General features: G+C 36.9%; 1 protein-coding gene across 5 annotated transcripts; it reads right to left on the bottom strand.

The window, feature by feature from the left end:
* Positions 1–8,949: 8,949 nt before the first annotated feature.
* Positions 8,950–11,288, bottom strand: LOC108999680. 5 transcript variants are annotated; one of them, XR_001997552.1, is made up of 4 exons: positions 11,095–11,286; positions 10,439–10,681; positions 9,395–9,474; positions 8,950–9,143 (listed from the first exon to the last, which is right to left on the bottom strand). XR_001997552.1 is itself a non-coding variant. In XM_018976600.2 (3 exons), the coding sequence occupies exons 2-3, from the start codon at positions 10,541–10,543 to the stop codon at positions 9,086–9,088; spliced, it is 624 nt and encodes a 207-aa protein (XP_018832145.2). In that variant the 5' UTR covers positions 10,544–10,681; positions 11,095–11,288; the 3' UTR covers positions 8,950–9,085. The 5 variants fall into 5 exon arrangements, 3 of the variants coding, with proteins under 3 accessions (XP_018832145.2, XP_018832151.2, XP_018832139.2); XM_018976600.2 differs by lacking the exon at positions 9,395–9,474 and having other exon boundaries at positions 9,978–10,681; positions 11,095–11,288; XR_001997550.1 differs by lacking the exon at positions 8,950–9,143 and having other exon boundaries at positions 9,201–9,474; positions 11,095–11,283.
* Between the last annotated feature and the right edge of the window lie 4,252 nt (positions 11,289–15,540).

Below are 15,540 nucleotides of genomic sequence, written 5' to 3' on the forward strand. Positions count from 1 at the left end.
CCCAAAAGATATGTCGCCTTTGTGGGAGCTAAGATGAGGTCTAAGGACCGTGCATGGTTACCCACAATCCATGTAGCCTGTGGTTTAGCCAGATGCGAGAACCTCTTTGGCGCTTTGAATAGCGAGCAAATGGAGGAACTCGGGTTAGGCGTTGAGATAGCGACTAGACTAAGATCTATACGGTGAATTGAGATTAGATATATGCTCTTTCTTTGGTAAGAGAACTCCACCGTAACATGCATTTCATACTACATGTGCTTTTGCGACCAACAGTAGAGGTGAGTGAATGGTTCCCTGCTTCCTCACCGTGTGAGTCCTGTAGGTTATAATTGATGACCTTAATTTATTTATGCCCATAGGAGACCTTTGACTATGTCACGAGGTTGATGTTTTAGTGTCTGCTACTTTGGAATGTTATTTATGGCCATGAATGATGCAGTCTAAAGAGGCATTGCTGGGAAAGCGGCTAGACTAAAACTAAATGACATGAGTGCGAAGGGAATACTATTTGGTAACACATGGTGTGTACTCATTGCCGAAAAATTATGTTGCTTCTTGGGAGTTGCAATATAGCTGTGAGTACATCATGTTTTATGGAGATTGAGCATTGCTCTGAGTCATTTGGACTCGAGAGGGATTAGGGATGCTTAGTCTGATGTGACCAAATGAGTCTGGGCATAATGAGACACTTTTAGGGATGTTGCTATGCTGGTCTTCTCTAGGAGAGAATTGGTATAATGCTCCTATTTTTCTTTTACAGCTGTGCTCGATGGTTGTACGGCCTATTTGCCAGTATGAATAAGATTGAGAACATATTGAGGGATGCAGACCTGGGGTCTTTCCCACTATGTGTGAGTGGGAGATGTAAGAAAGGGGCACCCATAGTGGGCACCCCTTCATCTCCATTTGGAGGTTATGAAGTGGCTCTTAAGCCACTTCATGAGGCTTGATGGCTGACCCTTAATGGCCAGCTAGGGAGTTACACTAGAGAGGCTATTTACGTAGTCTCTCCCCCTCTTTAGAGGAAACACTTAGACAAACAAACTCTCTCTCTCAAATGGATCTCTCTAGTCACGACGTATAGGCTGTGGAACATGTGAGTATTGCTCTGGTATTACCACGTAGCACACTCCACCATCGATGTGAAGATCGTGGACGAACAACGACGTTGAGAATCCATGGAACAACTGCACTAGATCTGAGATATTTCCTATGAGGTAATATCGCTTCCATTGTGCATTGTAATCTAATTTTTCTAACATTGGTATCATAGTAAGATCGGTTGTTCCTGTTTTGTTTTTTGACCTGCATGTTGTATTTCATTTACGAGAAAATTTTTTTATGCATGATGATATGTAACCATTGTTGCCAACAACTTGGTCGTTACGTTGGTAGCGCCGCTGCACAGGCAATGACTACGACCCAAGCAAAGCGGAGCACGACCTTGGTGTGGCTGTTCGCATGCGACATTGCAACCACCGTGATGTGTCGCGCACCTGATGGTGTTTATACACCTCGGTGCTGCGGCCACCAGAGGGTTGGTTGCACCCACATGACATGCATCCAAGGGTGCTGCAACCGTGCACCTCCAAGCGGTGCCACAGACGTGGACTGAAAATATTGAATGAACTATTAGATCATGTTTTTAAATTCAAACTCTCTTCTTAGATGATTACGATTGGGTGTTCAGTAGATTAGTGTCACTACATTTATTAACCAAGTCTAACTCAAACTGGTTGTCACTCTCTCCCAAATCTCTCTATAAATATTTCTCTTCCGCGTGTTATTTGAAAAAAAACCATAAACTTCACAGTTCAGTGTCGAAAATTTTAGAAAGCATCACTACAAGGTAAGTAGCTTGATCATAAATTAGGATAGCATACATTAGCTAGTTATATATATTATTATTAAAGCAAGTTCTTCCGAAGCCAGTGTTTATGTACCACGCATGTCATGATATTTGTATAGTTATGTATGTATTATGCATCTCATACATTTCACGTTGTATAAAATACGTAAGTTTTCATAAGATCAAGCGATAGATAAACTCAGAACGGTTAATCAGATGGTCATTCAGATGCGTGGTACCAATGCAATTTCAGGGTGGGCATGCAAGCCACAAACTCAAGCGTGGTCGACCGTAGTACGCTAGAGTACTGCACAGTCGACTTTCTTTGCTGCAGCAGGGGAAGTTAGTGCACAATCTTGCACACAGGGTTAAGTGTGTTGGCCAGCCAGATAAGTCAGATCAACCAGATCAATCGGTTAATTCAAATAAATCAGTCATATGCATAGCATAAGCATCAGCATGATCAGACGAGAATTTAAGTTCTCAGCATTAAATGTTTTATGAAAAATCTTATGTTAAGTATGTTTACATTATGATGGGTTTCTAACTAAGTCATTAACTCATTTTAGTTTTATGTTTTTAAACCAACCTAGATCAGAATATTTAAGTAGGTAGAGCTGTAGGACGGGGCTTAGTCTAGGGAGGCATGACAATGGCCTACATTATGTATAGAAATTTTAAGTTATGATTTTTATGGCACAGATTTTGAGAAATTTTAAAAAATACTTCCACGCACTCTCATTTATAATTTCAATATTTTAATTCAAAACAACTTTATTTATTATAAAGAATTTTTGTACTTGGTGCTTCCTTCAGAATAAAAATATATATATTTTTAAGTCAAGGTTCAGTAGTAGCACTCCGGCTTTCTCAAGAATTTCTAAAAGTGATTTTATTCTTAAACCTGGGGAGCGGGTTGTTACATATGGTTTATCTTTTCAAGTTAATAGATGATGATAGATTATTTTATGTATATATACATATATATGATTTTATATAATATATATAACGGCTATCTTGTAACACGTCAGTCTAGTAGTACTTAAACTGAAATGATCATTGGAATGGAATTCAACACTTGGGTATCAGCATCCAAATCACCCAGTATAATGGCATACACCCTAGCCTGTGTTGGCAGTCTTTATCGGGACTTTGTGTTGGCACTGGTAGCTGCTCTGCTCTCTTACCCAAGTTTCAAACAGTTTCTTGCCATGTGACCCTGGTGGCCACATCTAAAGCAAACATTTATGCCTACTATACATTCACCGAAGTGGTTCTTTCTGCATTTGTTGCAAATTGAACTGTTGTTGGTTTGCCAATGGACACTCCTTTGCCTTGTCACTGACGCACCACCATTCTCCTGGCAAGGTTTCCTTAAATCGAGTCATAAAGAAAGGCTCACTTCCTCTGATTTATTGCATGTGCCACCAAGCTCTTCTGTTCTACCTTAGCAATCAAATTATAATCTACAGACAGGCCACTTGGTTGCGCATTCTAGGTTGCAAGCCATTTCGAAACTTCCAGGCCTGCATCCTTTCTGCTGAAATCAAGTGTGAAGTAAACATTCCTAGTTTTATAAATCAAGTAGTACACTGCTCAACTTAGACTCCCTTGTGTCAGAGCAGCAAGTTCCTGCGTCGTTTGCTGGTTAGGCGATTCAGGGAAGAACCAGTTATCAAGTCCATATCTGAATCTTTCCCATGATAGAGTTACTAGAATACCCAACTCCATTGTCAAGAACTGTCATTTGGTATCCCACGTACTGAACCTCCTACTCTTCTGTGCAACCGCAGATCTCGTTGACCCTGTCCAAGTCCAATATATAGCCACTGGTTTGCCTTTAGTGGCCCTTCGGTATCCATAAAGCCAAGATGCCAATGTGTTAAAAAAAGTGCAGTCGGGATGGTCTACATGTTGCTAGGGGAGGTTGACATGGTGGATTTAATAGATGTTGTTCAAATCAGTCTTGTTGGGTTTGCATCTGTTGTGCCATTACCTCGATCAATTGAGTAACAACTTGTGTCATCTCATGTATTTTACCCTGAGTAGGGCTATAAGACTATCGGTACGGATCAGACCAAATCGATTGTCTTATTGGTCAGTTTCAAGATATGGTTTTTTTAGACCGGAACGAGACTGAGCAAATGTATGTGTATATATATATATATTAAATATTTTGTTATTATTTTATATAGTAATTATATGAGTTAATTATGTCATTTTTGTCGAAGGGACCATCATTGACCATATATACAATGAAATTATTTAATATTCATTAACCATATATTAAATGTTAAGGAGATCACTCAATTTTAATTTTACTAATTTAATTAATTTTTTGTATTAATTTTTTTGTCAAAAGAAAACGAAAAAAAAAAAAGAGAAAAAAAATGTTCATGGACCGAATTGGACAACTAGACCGATAGCTAACGGTCAGGTCTGGCAAAAATAATGGACCAAAATTTTCTGTCTGTGAAGGTCACAGACTGGACCAGACCGATTACACCCCTAGTCTTGAGGTGGATTATCCTCAGACAATGGTTTATCATGGTGTCCTGCACCATTATGTCATCTTCCTCAAGCATGACCTAGCCTTATATGGCGACATTGTGATTTCTACGGTTCAATTATTTTATTAATTATTCTCACATTCGCTAATTCAATTAATAATTTACTAAAAACTAAAGCCTAAAATTTCTACGATTCAAGCCTAATCTCTGGTACACAAGTTTCTAGGTAGTGTGGCTTATTCACAGTCGTAATTACTCTAATACTACTTGTGACGCCTCAAGCTTTCTCTTATGGGTACTAAACCTTTGGTGTATAATGGTTATAACTCAAGCGTAGGTGTTTGGGTTTAAGGAAATAGTGATAATTTGTGATAAAATGAGATGCGGAATGGCTTACTTGAGGTTTCGGTGCAGGGCCAAATGAAGAAGAGAAAACTCCCAAAAGGAAGAAAAAGATAGGGCTTGCGGGTTTGTCTAAAAAAATCAAATCTATCCTTAAATTGGTCAACCCATGGGCATGTGTCCAATGGGAGGAGAGGAAACTCATTTCATTGGGCGCCAGCTACAAACCACTTAGACACTAATAACATCTCATAATATTTATAAATAATAGTAAAATAATTAGAAAATATCTTACAACCGTTAAATTCCAAACAAAAAGACAATTCATGGGCTTCCACGTCACGTGTCAACTTTATTTTTAATAAATTCTAAATATTCTAATTAAGATTAATTCACTTTTTTTTTTTTTATCTAATTTGGTTTTTAAATGCCTTTAAAAAGTTTTTGAAAGTCTTGGTCTTATGCGATTTTTCTTATGATTTGAAATCGGGTTATTGATTTCTTTTCCATTTTCTGTAAGTCGTCACAAGTAGAGTTTCCACCATGACTATGGAGCTATCAAGAACTATTGAAACTCCCAATGTACCCCTGTTAATTCACTAAATCACCTACCAATTTACTTGAACAATTTGGTTAGATCTCAATATTATGATTACTAAATAAATCAAATACTTGAAGCAAATTAATCACATTGTTTAACACAATGAATGGATTGGAAGAGAAACTCTTTAAAGGCAAAACACCACGAAGCAGCCAATCCCAAGAAAATCAATCTTATTATTTGAAAATCAATTACAAGCACTCATCAGTTACAAAACCTTTGCAACTTGACTCTCTTACTTGTCCAGACAAATGATCCGTTTGTCTTCTACCGCGGTAGCAGCCAAAACCTCTATTGATCTTCAAATATTGTCTTTCCTTCTAGAACTCTAGGGGTTGATGTCCAATCACACGATCCTCCACACTTGGAGCAAGATCACACTTAATGAGAGATGAAAATCAAAGTGAAAATTCTCAAGTAGATTTTACCTTCATAAGCACACGAAAAATATCTTAATGATCCTTAATCAAACTACTTGAAGAGTAATGAAACCGAATCCCTTTAAATATTAGATTTGGAAAGAGTACATTTTGAAGTAGGATTATGCTGACAAGTAGAGACAGTCGCGAGAACGTTTCTTGACGGATTGCTAACATTTCGCGATAACTCTTCACTGTGGTTACTGATTTGTGTTCAACTTCTGTTCTGGATAATTGCAAATCTTTATGGATTTGAATTTCACTTTACAGACTTATCTAAATTGTAACACCCGGACCCAATCATGCTCAAATTTTATTTTTTTTATTTGTTTATTTTTTAGTTCATTTTATTTTATTTTAGTTTCTTCGCACGTTTTTTTTTTTCTTTTCTTCTTTTTTCCGCACGTTTGATCCTTTCCGTCTATATTTCTCTTTCACCCGTTAGTGCTTCCGTCCACTCCATGCACACACACAACACAAACTTCCATCCGCGCACACGTCTCTCTCTCGGCTCTCTAGGGTTTTATATATTTTTTTTGGTCGCCCATTTCATCTATATAATTGCACGTTCTTCATCCTCAATGAAAACCGATAGTCGCCGCTTTTTCCTTTTCACACCTCAGCCTCCATCACCCACTGTAACCTCTCGTTCACAGCCCCTCCGTGTCATCAAATGGGAACCAGCTCCACTCACACGATAACAACACCACATGCCGCCAGACCTACCCGTTGACCCATACTCCTCAGCCATTCAACACATAAATGCCACCATCCACCATCGTCCGTCGAAAGAAAAAAAAATCGGAGCTGCTCTGTTTTGGAACCTTGGAAACAGAGCATTGTCGCTCAAAGTGAGAACCATGTCTTGCCTCAGTTGGGCAATGACGCCACCGTCAGCAGCATCAGACGATGCCGAAAAGCAAGCCTCCACGGCCTAGTGATGTCCAGTGCCACCGTCCGAAGCCCCATGCAAGCCGCGTGATGCGTACAACTCTCTCTCCCTCAGTGTTATTCCACCGCAAGCCACTGCAAACCATCGTCTTTCACGCCGAAAACCACCGTAAAAGCAGCAGCAATCACTGGCTATGAGACCCTCGTCACCCCGTGTCGATTGGTGAGGCCTTTGACTCTCATCCATTTTTTTTTTCTTTTCCCTCACGGTTACTCTCTCTTATTCTCCGTGCTCTCTTGCTTATCACCCTCTCTCTCTCTCATTGTTGGTCTCTCTCTCTCGGTGCCCCACCGCCGTGGCCACTGTTGTCCACCGCCCAGCCCTTCGCCCCGCCGCACGTTTCACTTCTCTCTCGGTGAGCCTCCGTGCGGTTATTAGTTGTGTTTCTTTTCACAGTGTTAATAGGATTAGTTTACGTGCAAAAGTTTTTTCTTTTCAAAGTGTTAACTTGATAGTTGAATTTTATTACCAGTTTTACCCCTATAATTTCCAGAAACATGTGTTCGGATGAAGGGTATTTATTTATTTACTTTTGTTGTTATGTTGAAATGAGTTTTGGTTTGAAGTCTCATAAAACATTATTTTTGTGTAGAAAATATTTTAATAATATTGTTAACTAAAGGAAGTAAACCTATTTTTTTTAAGAGAGGAATTTTTCATGGCGTATTTCATAAGATTTTTAATGTAGTCTAAGTATTCTATTAATTTATAATACGTTGTCGGTACTTTAGATATTTTAAATATTACTTTTTATTGAGTTCTGTAATTGTCTTAACACTTGCTTGATTAAGTTCTTATTCGGTACGAATTCGTTTAGGTGGATATTGATGGTTTTGGAAAAATGAGGGTATTTTGGAAATTATGATAATTTTAGGTTTTGAGGAATTAAATAGGTTATTTTAGAAGTTTAGAATTAAATATCGAAATAAGTGGTTGATTGGAAATTTACGAGAATTACTTGATTATTTTATAGGTGACGATTGTTAATTGTTCGACATTTTGAGGAAAATTTTGAAAAGCTAAGAAGTCTAGGTAAGCGGGGTTCCTATGCTAGACTTTGCATTAAATAAAATAAACTGAAGTCTTTTTTGAAAAATGTGCATGTTTTGCTATGAAAAGAAATTCTCAATTATTTGTTCTGCATTACCCATGAGATTCTGTTTAAGAAGAAAGTGTTTTCTATCATGACTGGTGTAGACATGAGCTTATTTTTTTACATTTTGTTTTTGAACTTTAAAAACAAAGAGCGAATATGAAATTTGTGCATAAATTATGTTATGATATGATTTTGTTCTGTTCTGAAGATTTTGTTCAGTACCCTGTTTGGATAAGACGTGATTTCTGAAAACTTTTGGCATGATTCTCTGATTCTGAATTTGATTCTGTTTCTGCTCTGTTTAGTTACAACCCTGCCACGGGTGATAATAGTGGCATACGGCCCAACCACGGGTTACAATAGTGGATACGGCCCAACCACGGGTTATAATAGTGGATACGGCCCAATCACGGGTAATAATAGTGGATACGGCCCAACCACGGGTAATAATAGTGGATACGGCCCTACCACGGGTTATAGTAGTGGTCTCTGTTTTGAGTGCACACCTTGGTGACAGAGTGATTTATGTTCTGCTTGGCTATCCGTAGATGCACACCCCTACCACGGGGGTTATACATGGCCTCTATTCTGATATGATATTTTGATGATGATGATGATCATTTATGCTATGCCAAAGAATACTTTTGACTGAAATTATTTCTAAATCTTTGCTCTGATATTTTGATAACATGTTTTGCTTCCGCACTCTGAAAATGAAAATGTTTTGTTCTGCATTCTGATTTCTGTAAATGCTCATATTTATGTCCTCTGCTTACTGAGTTGTTGATAACTCATCCCTTATCTCCATATATTTTTTAGATAATTTTGATGGTTCAGCTGGAGAACAAGAGTAGAAAGTTTAGCAAGGTGTGATGATCGTAGTGGAATAAGTGTCTGAGGGTACAAATGCTTATTTGAGGGTCATAGTTAGTAAACTGATTTATTTTTCAGGTATTTGATTTGATGAGTTGAGGATGTCTTCGAGTTTTTGGAGAATTTCTAATTTATGTTATTGGGGATTTCTTTATTGTCACCATGGAGGAACTTAGATTTTTGGATTGAATAAGTGGATTAATATTTTATGAAATTTTCTGGATTTTATAGTTGTGTTATTTAAGTTAATTTTAAGTATTAAGAGCTAACTCTCCGGACTTCCGGGAACGGGGCGTTACATAAACAACCTTAAGAACTTCTAGATAAACTCAAAGTTGTTAAACATAAAGTCAACAACTATTTTACATTCATCCAAATTCAAACTTATAATGATAAGATAAACTTTATCATTTAGTCATCTAATCCAAAGACAACTTTAGCATTTACAATCTCCCCCTTTGGCGGATTGGTGACGAAGACATCTTGATGAATGTAAATTTCCTGTTACACATTTCAAACAGCAGACCAAGAAGAGATAGTAAAAATCTTCAAAAGGTGTGATTCAATAAACTGACTTATAGATAAAGAAAATAATCAAGTTTGAAGTACTAGTTAAGTGAATCCTAACCAACTGAATGAACATAACCAGCCTATTAGTCTTTCATCCCAATTAAAGCAAAACATAAGGGCATATCAAATTGTATCTAATTTAAACCAGCCAAAAACATGGAAGAGTAATAACAAAACATAACATGATAGTTTTCTTCTAATGTAGTTGTTCTCCCCCTCTGGTGCTGCTGCTCCCCCTCAATTTTTTCTCCCCCTTATTTGTCTGCAATTAGCCAAGTGGATCAAGAAATCATCATCAGAGTCAGTCACATTTGCCATGATTTGCTGGACATTCAAGGAAAGATGTACCAAATGATCATTTGCTTGTACACAATCAGAGCTTACATTAGCTAATTGTTGCTCTAACTTGGACTAACTTTCTTTCCATTTTGTAGAATATAAATCAATCTTTTGAGACAAAAGGGGATTTGCTCAAGAACTTGAGTCATAGGGACAAAAGGCTCTACGGTTGAGGAAGCTGACTCATTAGTTGGAGGTCTCTTTTTAGTGAGGACAGCCGCAGATTTGACCACAGTTAAGGTTGAAATGGACCCTAGCATCTTCATTGTAGGCTCATTTGCCCAAAGGGGGACTTTGGCTTTCATAGCTAACTTTGTAATTAAGCTACCAAAAGGATGATTTTGCCTTTTTTCCACATGAGAACGATGTATAATATCAATAACATGACATGGAAAGTCAATAGATACTCTAGTTGCCAAAACATACATGAAGTAGGCTCTCTCAAGTGTAATTTCTGTGTGCCGGCTTATGGGCCAGAGATTTGTGAGCACTATTTTTGCCAAGAGTCGAAACTGAGGGAGCATATGGTTGAGAGGTAGTCTATGAGTTTTGGCTGTCCACTTTGGACCATCGAGACCAACAAATAGATTGCGCATTGCAGTCTTTGTCGGAGCCTCCATTCCCTTATATGGATATAGAGGTGTTTCCACCTCAGGGAGATCAAATAAGTCTCTTAGAACAGCAGGAGAAACAACAATTTGAGTTCCCCGAACAATAGATGTAATGCTATGCTCATCCAGGTTGAAGTGGGCAATGTTCAAATAGAACTCACAAACAACTTCAACACAAAGAGTGGGAGATGCATGTGTAAGTTTCTCCCAGCCTCTCTCAGTAAATATTCTTTGGATGAGTTGAAAGTCATCCGAAGGAAAATCATTTGTACTTACCTCCCTCTCACCCAACACTGGCCTTTTAGAAAAGGTAGTGCGATAGGCATTCTCAACGCCAACTGAAGTGAAGCGGTCAGTAGTGGCTCTAGTAGGTGTAGGCATGGGTGGAAGAGAATGAGTTGAGGTTTCACCTGACTTCACTGCATCTGCCACGGGTTCATCCTTACTTGAGGAGGTGGAGCTTTTAGTTGGCACTGGGGATGCGAGCTTTTGTCACTTAGCACGTTCCTTGAATCTCATCTGAGGCATCAAATCAACCAAGTCAGAATACAAATAGCCAATATCAAAGTTTGTAAGAATCGGTTGACTGTGAAGATGATGACATTAGAACCCCTTGGTCTTTTAGTCAAATCACATATACAGCTCACTCACGCTTATGTGCATGCTATATGTGAGAGAGAGCCATTATAAATAGTTATAAATAAAGACTCTTGGTTGATTCAGGAATTTTCACAAACACGTGGTGTGCACCCGTGAGAATCCGAAATACATGCAAAGGATATTCTCAAATGAGTAATCGAGGCAATGGCTACTTAGTTCAACCAAAAAATCTCAAACTGCACATATCCAACCTTCACAACCCAATCTTGATAAATATATGTCGAACCATAGTTTAGAGAGATAGAAGGATTTGATTTAGATAGAAATCTTACCTTGATGACTAGACAGGTTTACTTCTGGATCAAGATGCACGAAATCGATGAGATGAGATGCCAAATGTCTAGGTTTTTAGAAAAGAAAAGAGGACACCGTGGGTGAGGCTGATTTCAACGAAGAAGACTGATTATGCCGTGAGTGAGAATGCACGAAACCAATGCTTGGCTAAATGCCTTAGTCACTTTAAGTGACTTGTTGCTGTGCACGTGCTCTTAAGCCACACAAACCCGCTGAGACTTAAGTTAATAACTCAGAGTCCCCTGATTTAGACCAGTACACAATACTTACCCAACCAAAAATATTTTATTTTCATTATTTATTTTTTTTTTTAAAAATAAAAATACCACAAAAAAATAGTATATATAAAAATGACACATTTTTTAAAAAAAGTATAAATATAAATAATAAGACAAGTGACATGCTTAAAGTAATCTTAGTTTAGCCATAGTGTGTTTCACAAAAAAAAAAAAAAACTGATCATTTACACTCTCAGTTGCAACAAGCACTATGAATGTTCACTTCTCATAAGATCATCAATATCAAAGTTCGTGTGAGTGAGTAACCTTATACCATAGCACTTTTATATCTTCTTTCTTCAATATATTTTTTAGACCATTATTTATGAATGTTTTGCTTCTTGTAGATGCTCACAAGAGTTTGTTATTCACCTTAAAAGTCAAACTTTATGCTAGGGCCTAGATACATAAGCATCTCCTCCGAACACTAGTTTGCACAACTCCTTTTTTGTGTTCATGTTTGTTGCTCATCTTTGTTCATAATGATTAGAGCAATGATTCTTTTTATAAGAACTTAAGGTGGTAGATCCGTGTAGGGTGTTTGTCTTTTTCCGCAATGATTTAACACCGACTTTTTTTATATGGATCAACTATTTGTGTTTGGCAAGGGGAGAGCTTTTTTTTATTAATGTACTAGGTTCAACTAGTATTAGTCAATTCAAGGCAAGAACTCCCTCTTTTATGAGCATCTTAATAACCAATGTGAACTTTAACTATAATATGCATGCATACAAGTTTCTCACAGTACTTTGTAAATCAACTTTGTCAAGATGACCCATAAGGTTAGTATACATAAAGTGTACTGCACAAAGGAGAACAATGCATAAGTTCAGAAATTTTTAAAGTAATGCCACACATGCTCAAACTTTGATTTATCAAACATGTACCTTAAAAATAAAAACAAACAAAACAATTTTTTTTTAAAGTATTTTCTTATTCGAAACTTAAAAAGAAAACAAGAATTTTTTTTTTTAAAAAAATAACACAAAACAAAACACACAAAACCTAAACTAATAAGATAAGATGTCACTTACTTGATATTACATACACCAATGGCTTTCCTTAAGAACTCAAACCTTAGACCATCTAAAGGTTTAGTAAACAAGTCAGCCAATTGATGTTCAGTAGGTACATGCTCTGAGTATACTATTTTAGACTCAACCAAGTCTATTATAAAATGATGTCTAATGTCAATGTGCTTGGTTCTAGAGTGCTGAACAGGGTTTTTGGAAATATTTATAGCACTAGAATTATCACAATAGATTTTCATAGTATCTTGAGAAAAATCATAGTCATCAAACATATTTTTCATCCATAAAAGTTGTGTACAACAACTCCCTGCAGCTATGTACTCGACTTCAATAGTAGATAAAGAAATTGAATTTTGCTTTTTTACTCATCCAAGGCACAAGGTTTCCACCTACATAAGAACATCCACCCGTAGTACTCTTCCTATCATCAGCATTCTTAGCCCAATCAGCATCCGAATAACCAACAAGTGCTAGATTAGTGTCTTTTGAATACCATATCTCATAATCAACAGTAGCATTAAGATGTGTTATGATTCTTTTTACTGTTATAAGATGGGATTCTAGCACACACACCAACACTAAAAGCTATGTCGGGTCTACTTGCTGTGATATACAATAGACTTCCTATCATGCTTCTATAAAGAGTGGGATCAATATTTTTACCTGTGGAATCATTGCTGATTTTTACTGAAGTGCTCATAAGAGTGTGAGCATCGCTTTTTCCTTCCATTCCAAACTTCTTAACAAGGTCTCTTGCATAGTTAGATTGTGAGATAAAGATTCCTTCTTTACTTTGTTTTACTTGAATGCCCAAGAAAAAAATCAGCTCACCAATCATACTCATCTCGAATTCAGATTTCATTTCATTTGCAAAATCATATGCAAGAGACTCAAGTGTTGCTCCAAAGACAATATCATCAACATAAATTTGAGCAATTAAGAGTTGTTTACCTGATCTTCTTATGAAAAGAGTCCTATCAAGTTGTCCTCTAATGAAATCATGCTCAAATAAGTAAGCTGTCAACCTTTCATACCAAGCACGAGGGGCTTATTTTAATCCATAGAGGGCCTTTTTTAACCTGTACACATAATCATGATAGAGAGAGGTATATGTTGAACAATCTAAAGGGTTTATTAATTTGAAGTCTAGATGGCATGCAAGTGCAAGTAGAATGCGGACAGATTCCTAATGAGCCACAAGGGCAAATGTTTCATCAAAATCAATTCCTTCCACTTGTGTGTAACCGTGTGCAACCAGCCTTGCTTTATTCCTCACAATGGTGCCATATTCATCATATTTGTTCTTGAAAATCCACTTAATCCCAATAATATTGCATTTTTCTGGTCTAGGAACCAACTCTCATACATCATTCCTAGTGAATTGGTGAAGTTCTTCATGCATTGTGTTGACCCAATTTCATCATTCAATGCTTCCTCAACCTTCTTGGGTTCAACCTATGACAAATAACACAAAAGAAACTTGATTTAGTACTCTTTTTCTAAGTCTCATACCTTCATCTAGATCACCAAGAATATTCTCCTGTGGATGATTTTGAGTAACTCTAGAAGAGGGTTCTTTGTCTGGTGAGTTTTGTGGTGTTTTTTCTATATATCTTCTGCATCTTGTTCTTGAGAGTCTTCTTCAACAACTTGTACCAATTCCTTCATATTTTCAAGTTCCTGCACGGTGGCTTCGGCTGAACTATCATCCACAACAACATTAATTGATTCCATAACCATTTTTGTACTTAAATTGTAAACTCTATAAGCCTTACTATTTGAAGAATATCCTAGAAACATTCCTTCATCACTTTTGCTTTCAAATTTATGAGTGTTTTCTCGATCTCTGAAAATATAACATTTGCTCCCAAAAACTCTAAAATACTTTACCATGGGCTTTTTATTTTTCCACAAACCATAAGATGTATGTTTGGTGCCTCGTCTTAGAACCACTCGATTCAGAATGTGATTTGTTGTATTTACAACTTTTTCCCAAAAATATAATGCCATCTTCTTGTTAATCAACATGGTTCGGACCATTTCTTGAATTATTCTATTTTTCCTTTCCACCACTCTATTTTGTTGTGGAGTAATAGGTGCAAAAAATCCTTGATGTATGCCTTGTTCATCACAAAAATTAGTGAAATTAGTATTTTCAAACTCTCTACCATGATCACTACGTATTCTAGAGAAAGAAAATTCATTTTCAATTTGTATTTTTTTGAACAGCTTCTTGGCAAGATTAAAAGTTTCAGATTTTTCTCTCAATAAAATGGTAAATCTTGAGAAATCATCTACAATCACCATGATATATTTCTTTCCACCAAGACTCTCGGTTTGTGTTGGACCCATCAAGTCCATATGCAACAACTCAAGTGGCTGAGAGGTAAGTATGTGAGTAATTTTCTGATGTTGAGCTTTAGTTTGCTTTCCTTCTTGACATGCTCCACACACTATTTTCTTAGCTTTGATGGCTTTGGGTAGTCCATTTATAGCTTCTCTTTTTTAGATTTTTTATAGATCTCTAAAATTAATGTGTCCAAGACGTTGTGCCATAATTCAGCTTCATCAAGTAAGGTTCTATGACACTTCAACCTTGAACTTGAAGAGACTCCATAGCAGTTATCTGAGGTTCTAGTGCCCTTTAAAATTTTTAAATTCTCCAGCTTGGTTGTACACATTACACTCATCTTTTGAGAATTGCACGGAGAAATTATCATTACAAAACTGACTAATGCTGAGTAAATTAGCTTTAAAACCATTAACAAACAAGACATTATGTAGAACAGGTGAACCAGATATTTCAATACTCTCTTTCCCTTCAACAACAGCCTTGCTTCCATCTCCAAAGGTCATTGTGTCTCCAGCAGTTGGTTCAACCTTCTTGAATAAAGTTTTATCTCCATACATGTGTCTTGAACAAGCGTTGTCTAGGTACCATAGGCAGTCTTGCATTGATCTAAGTGTTATGTGGGCAACATGACACACGACATCTTCTTTATTCACCCATTTTAACTTGGGTATTGACTTGTTCTTTTCATTCACATTACTTTGAATGCTTTTATCTTTATTTTGGAAGCAAAACTATGCTAATTCACCAAGCTTGACACCTACG

Source organism: Juglans regia, chromosome 16 (genome assembly GCF_001411555.2).
Source record: "Juglans regia cultivar Chandler chromosome 16, Walnut 2.0, whole genome shotgun sequence".
Classification (NCBI taxonomy): Eukaryota; Viridiplantae; Streptophyta; class Magnoliopsida; order Fagales; family Juglandaceae; genus Juglans; species Juglans regia.

Coding starts and splice junctions, on each gene's coding strand:
- LOC108999680 (XM_018976594.2), bottom strand. CDS start 10,543: ATGCCTACACCTACTAGAGCCACTACTGACCGCTTCACTTCAGTTGGC.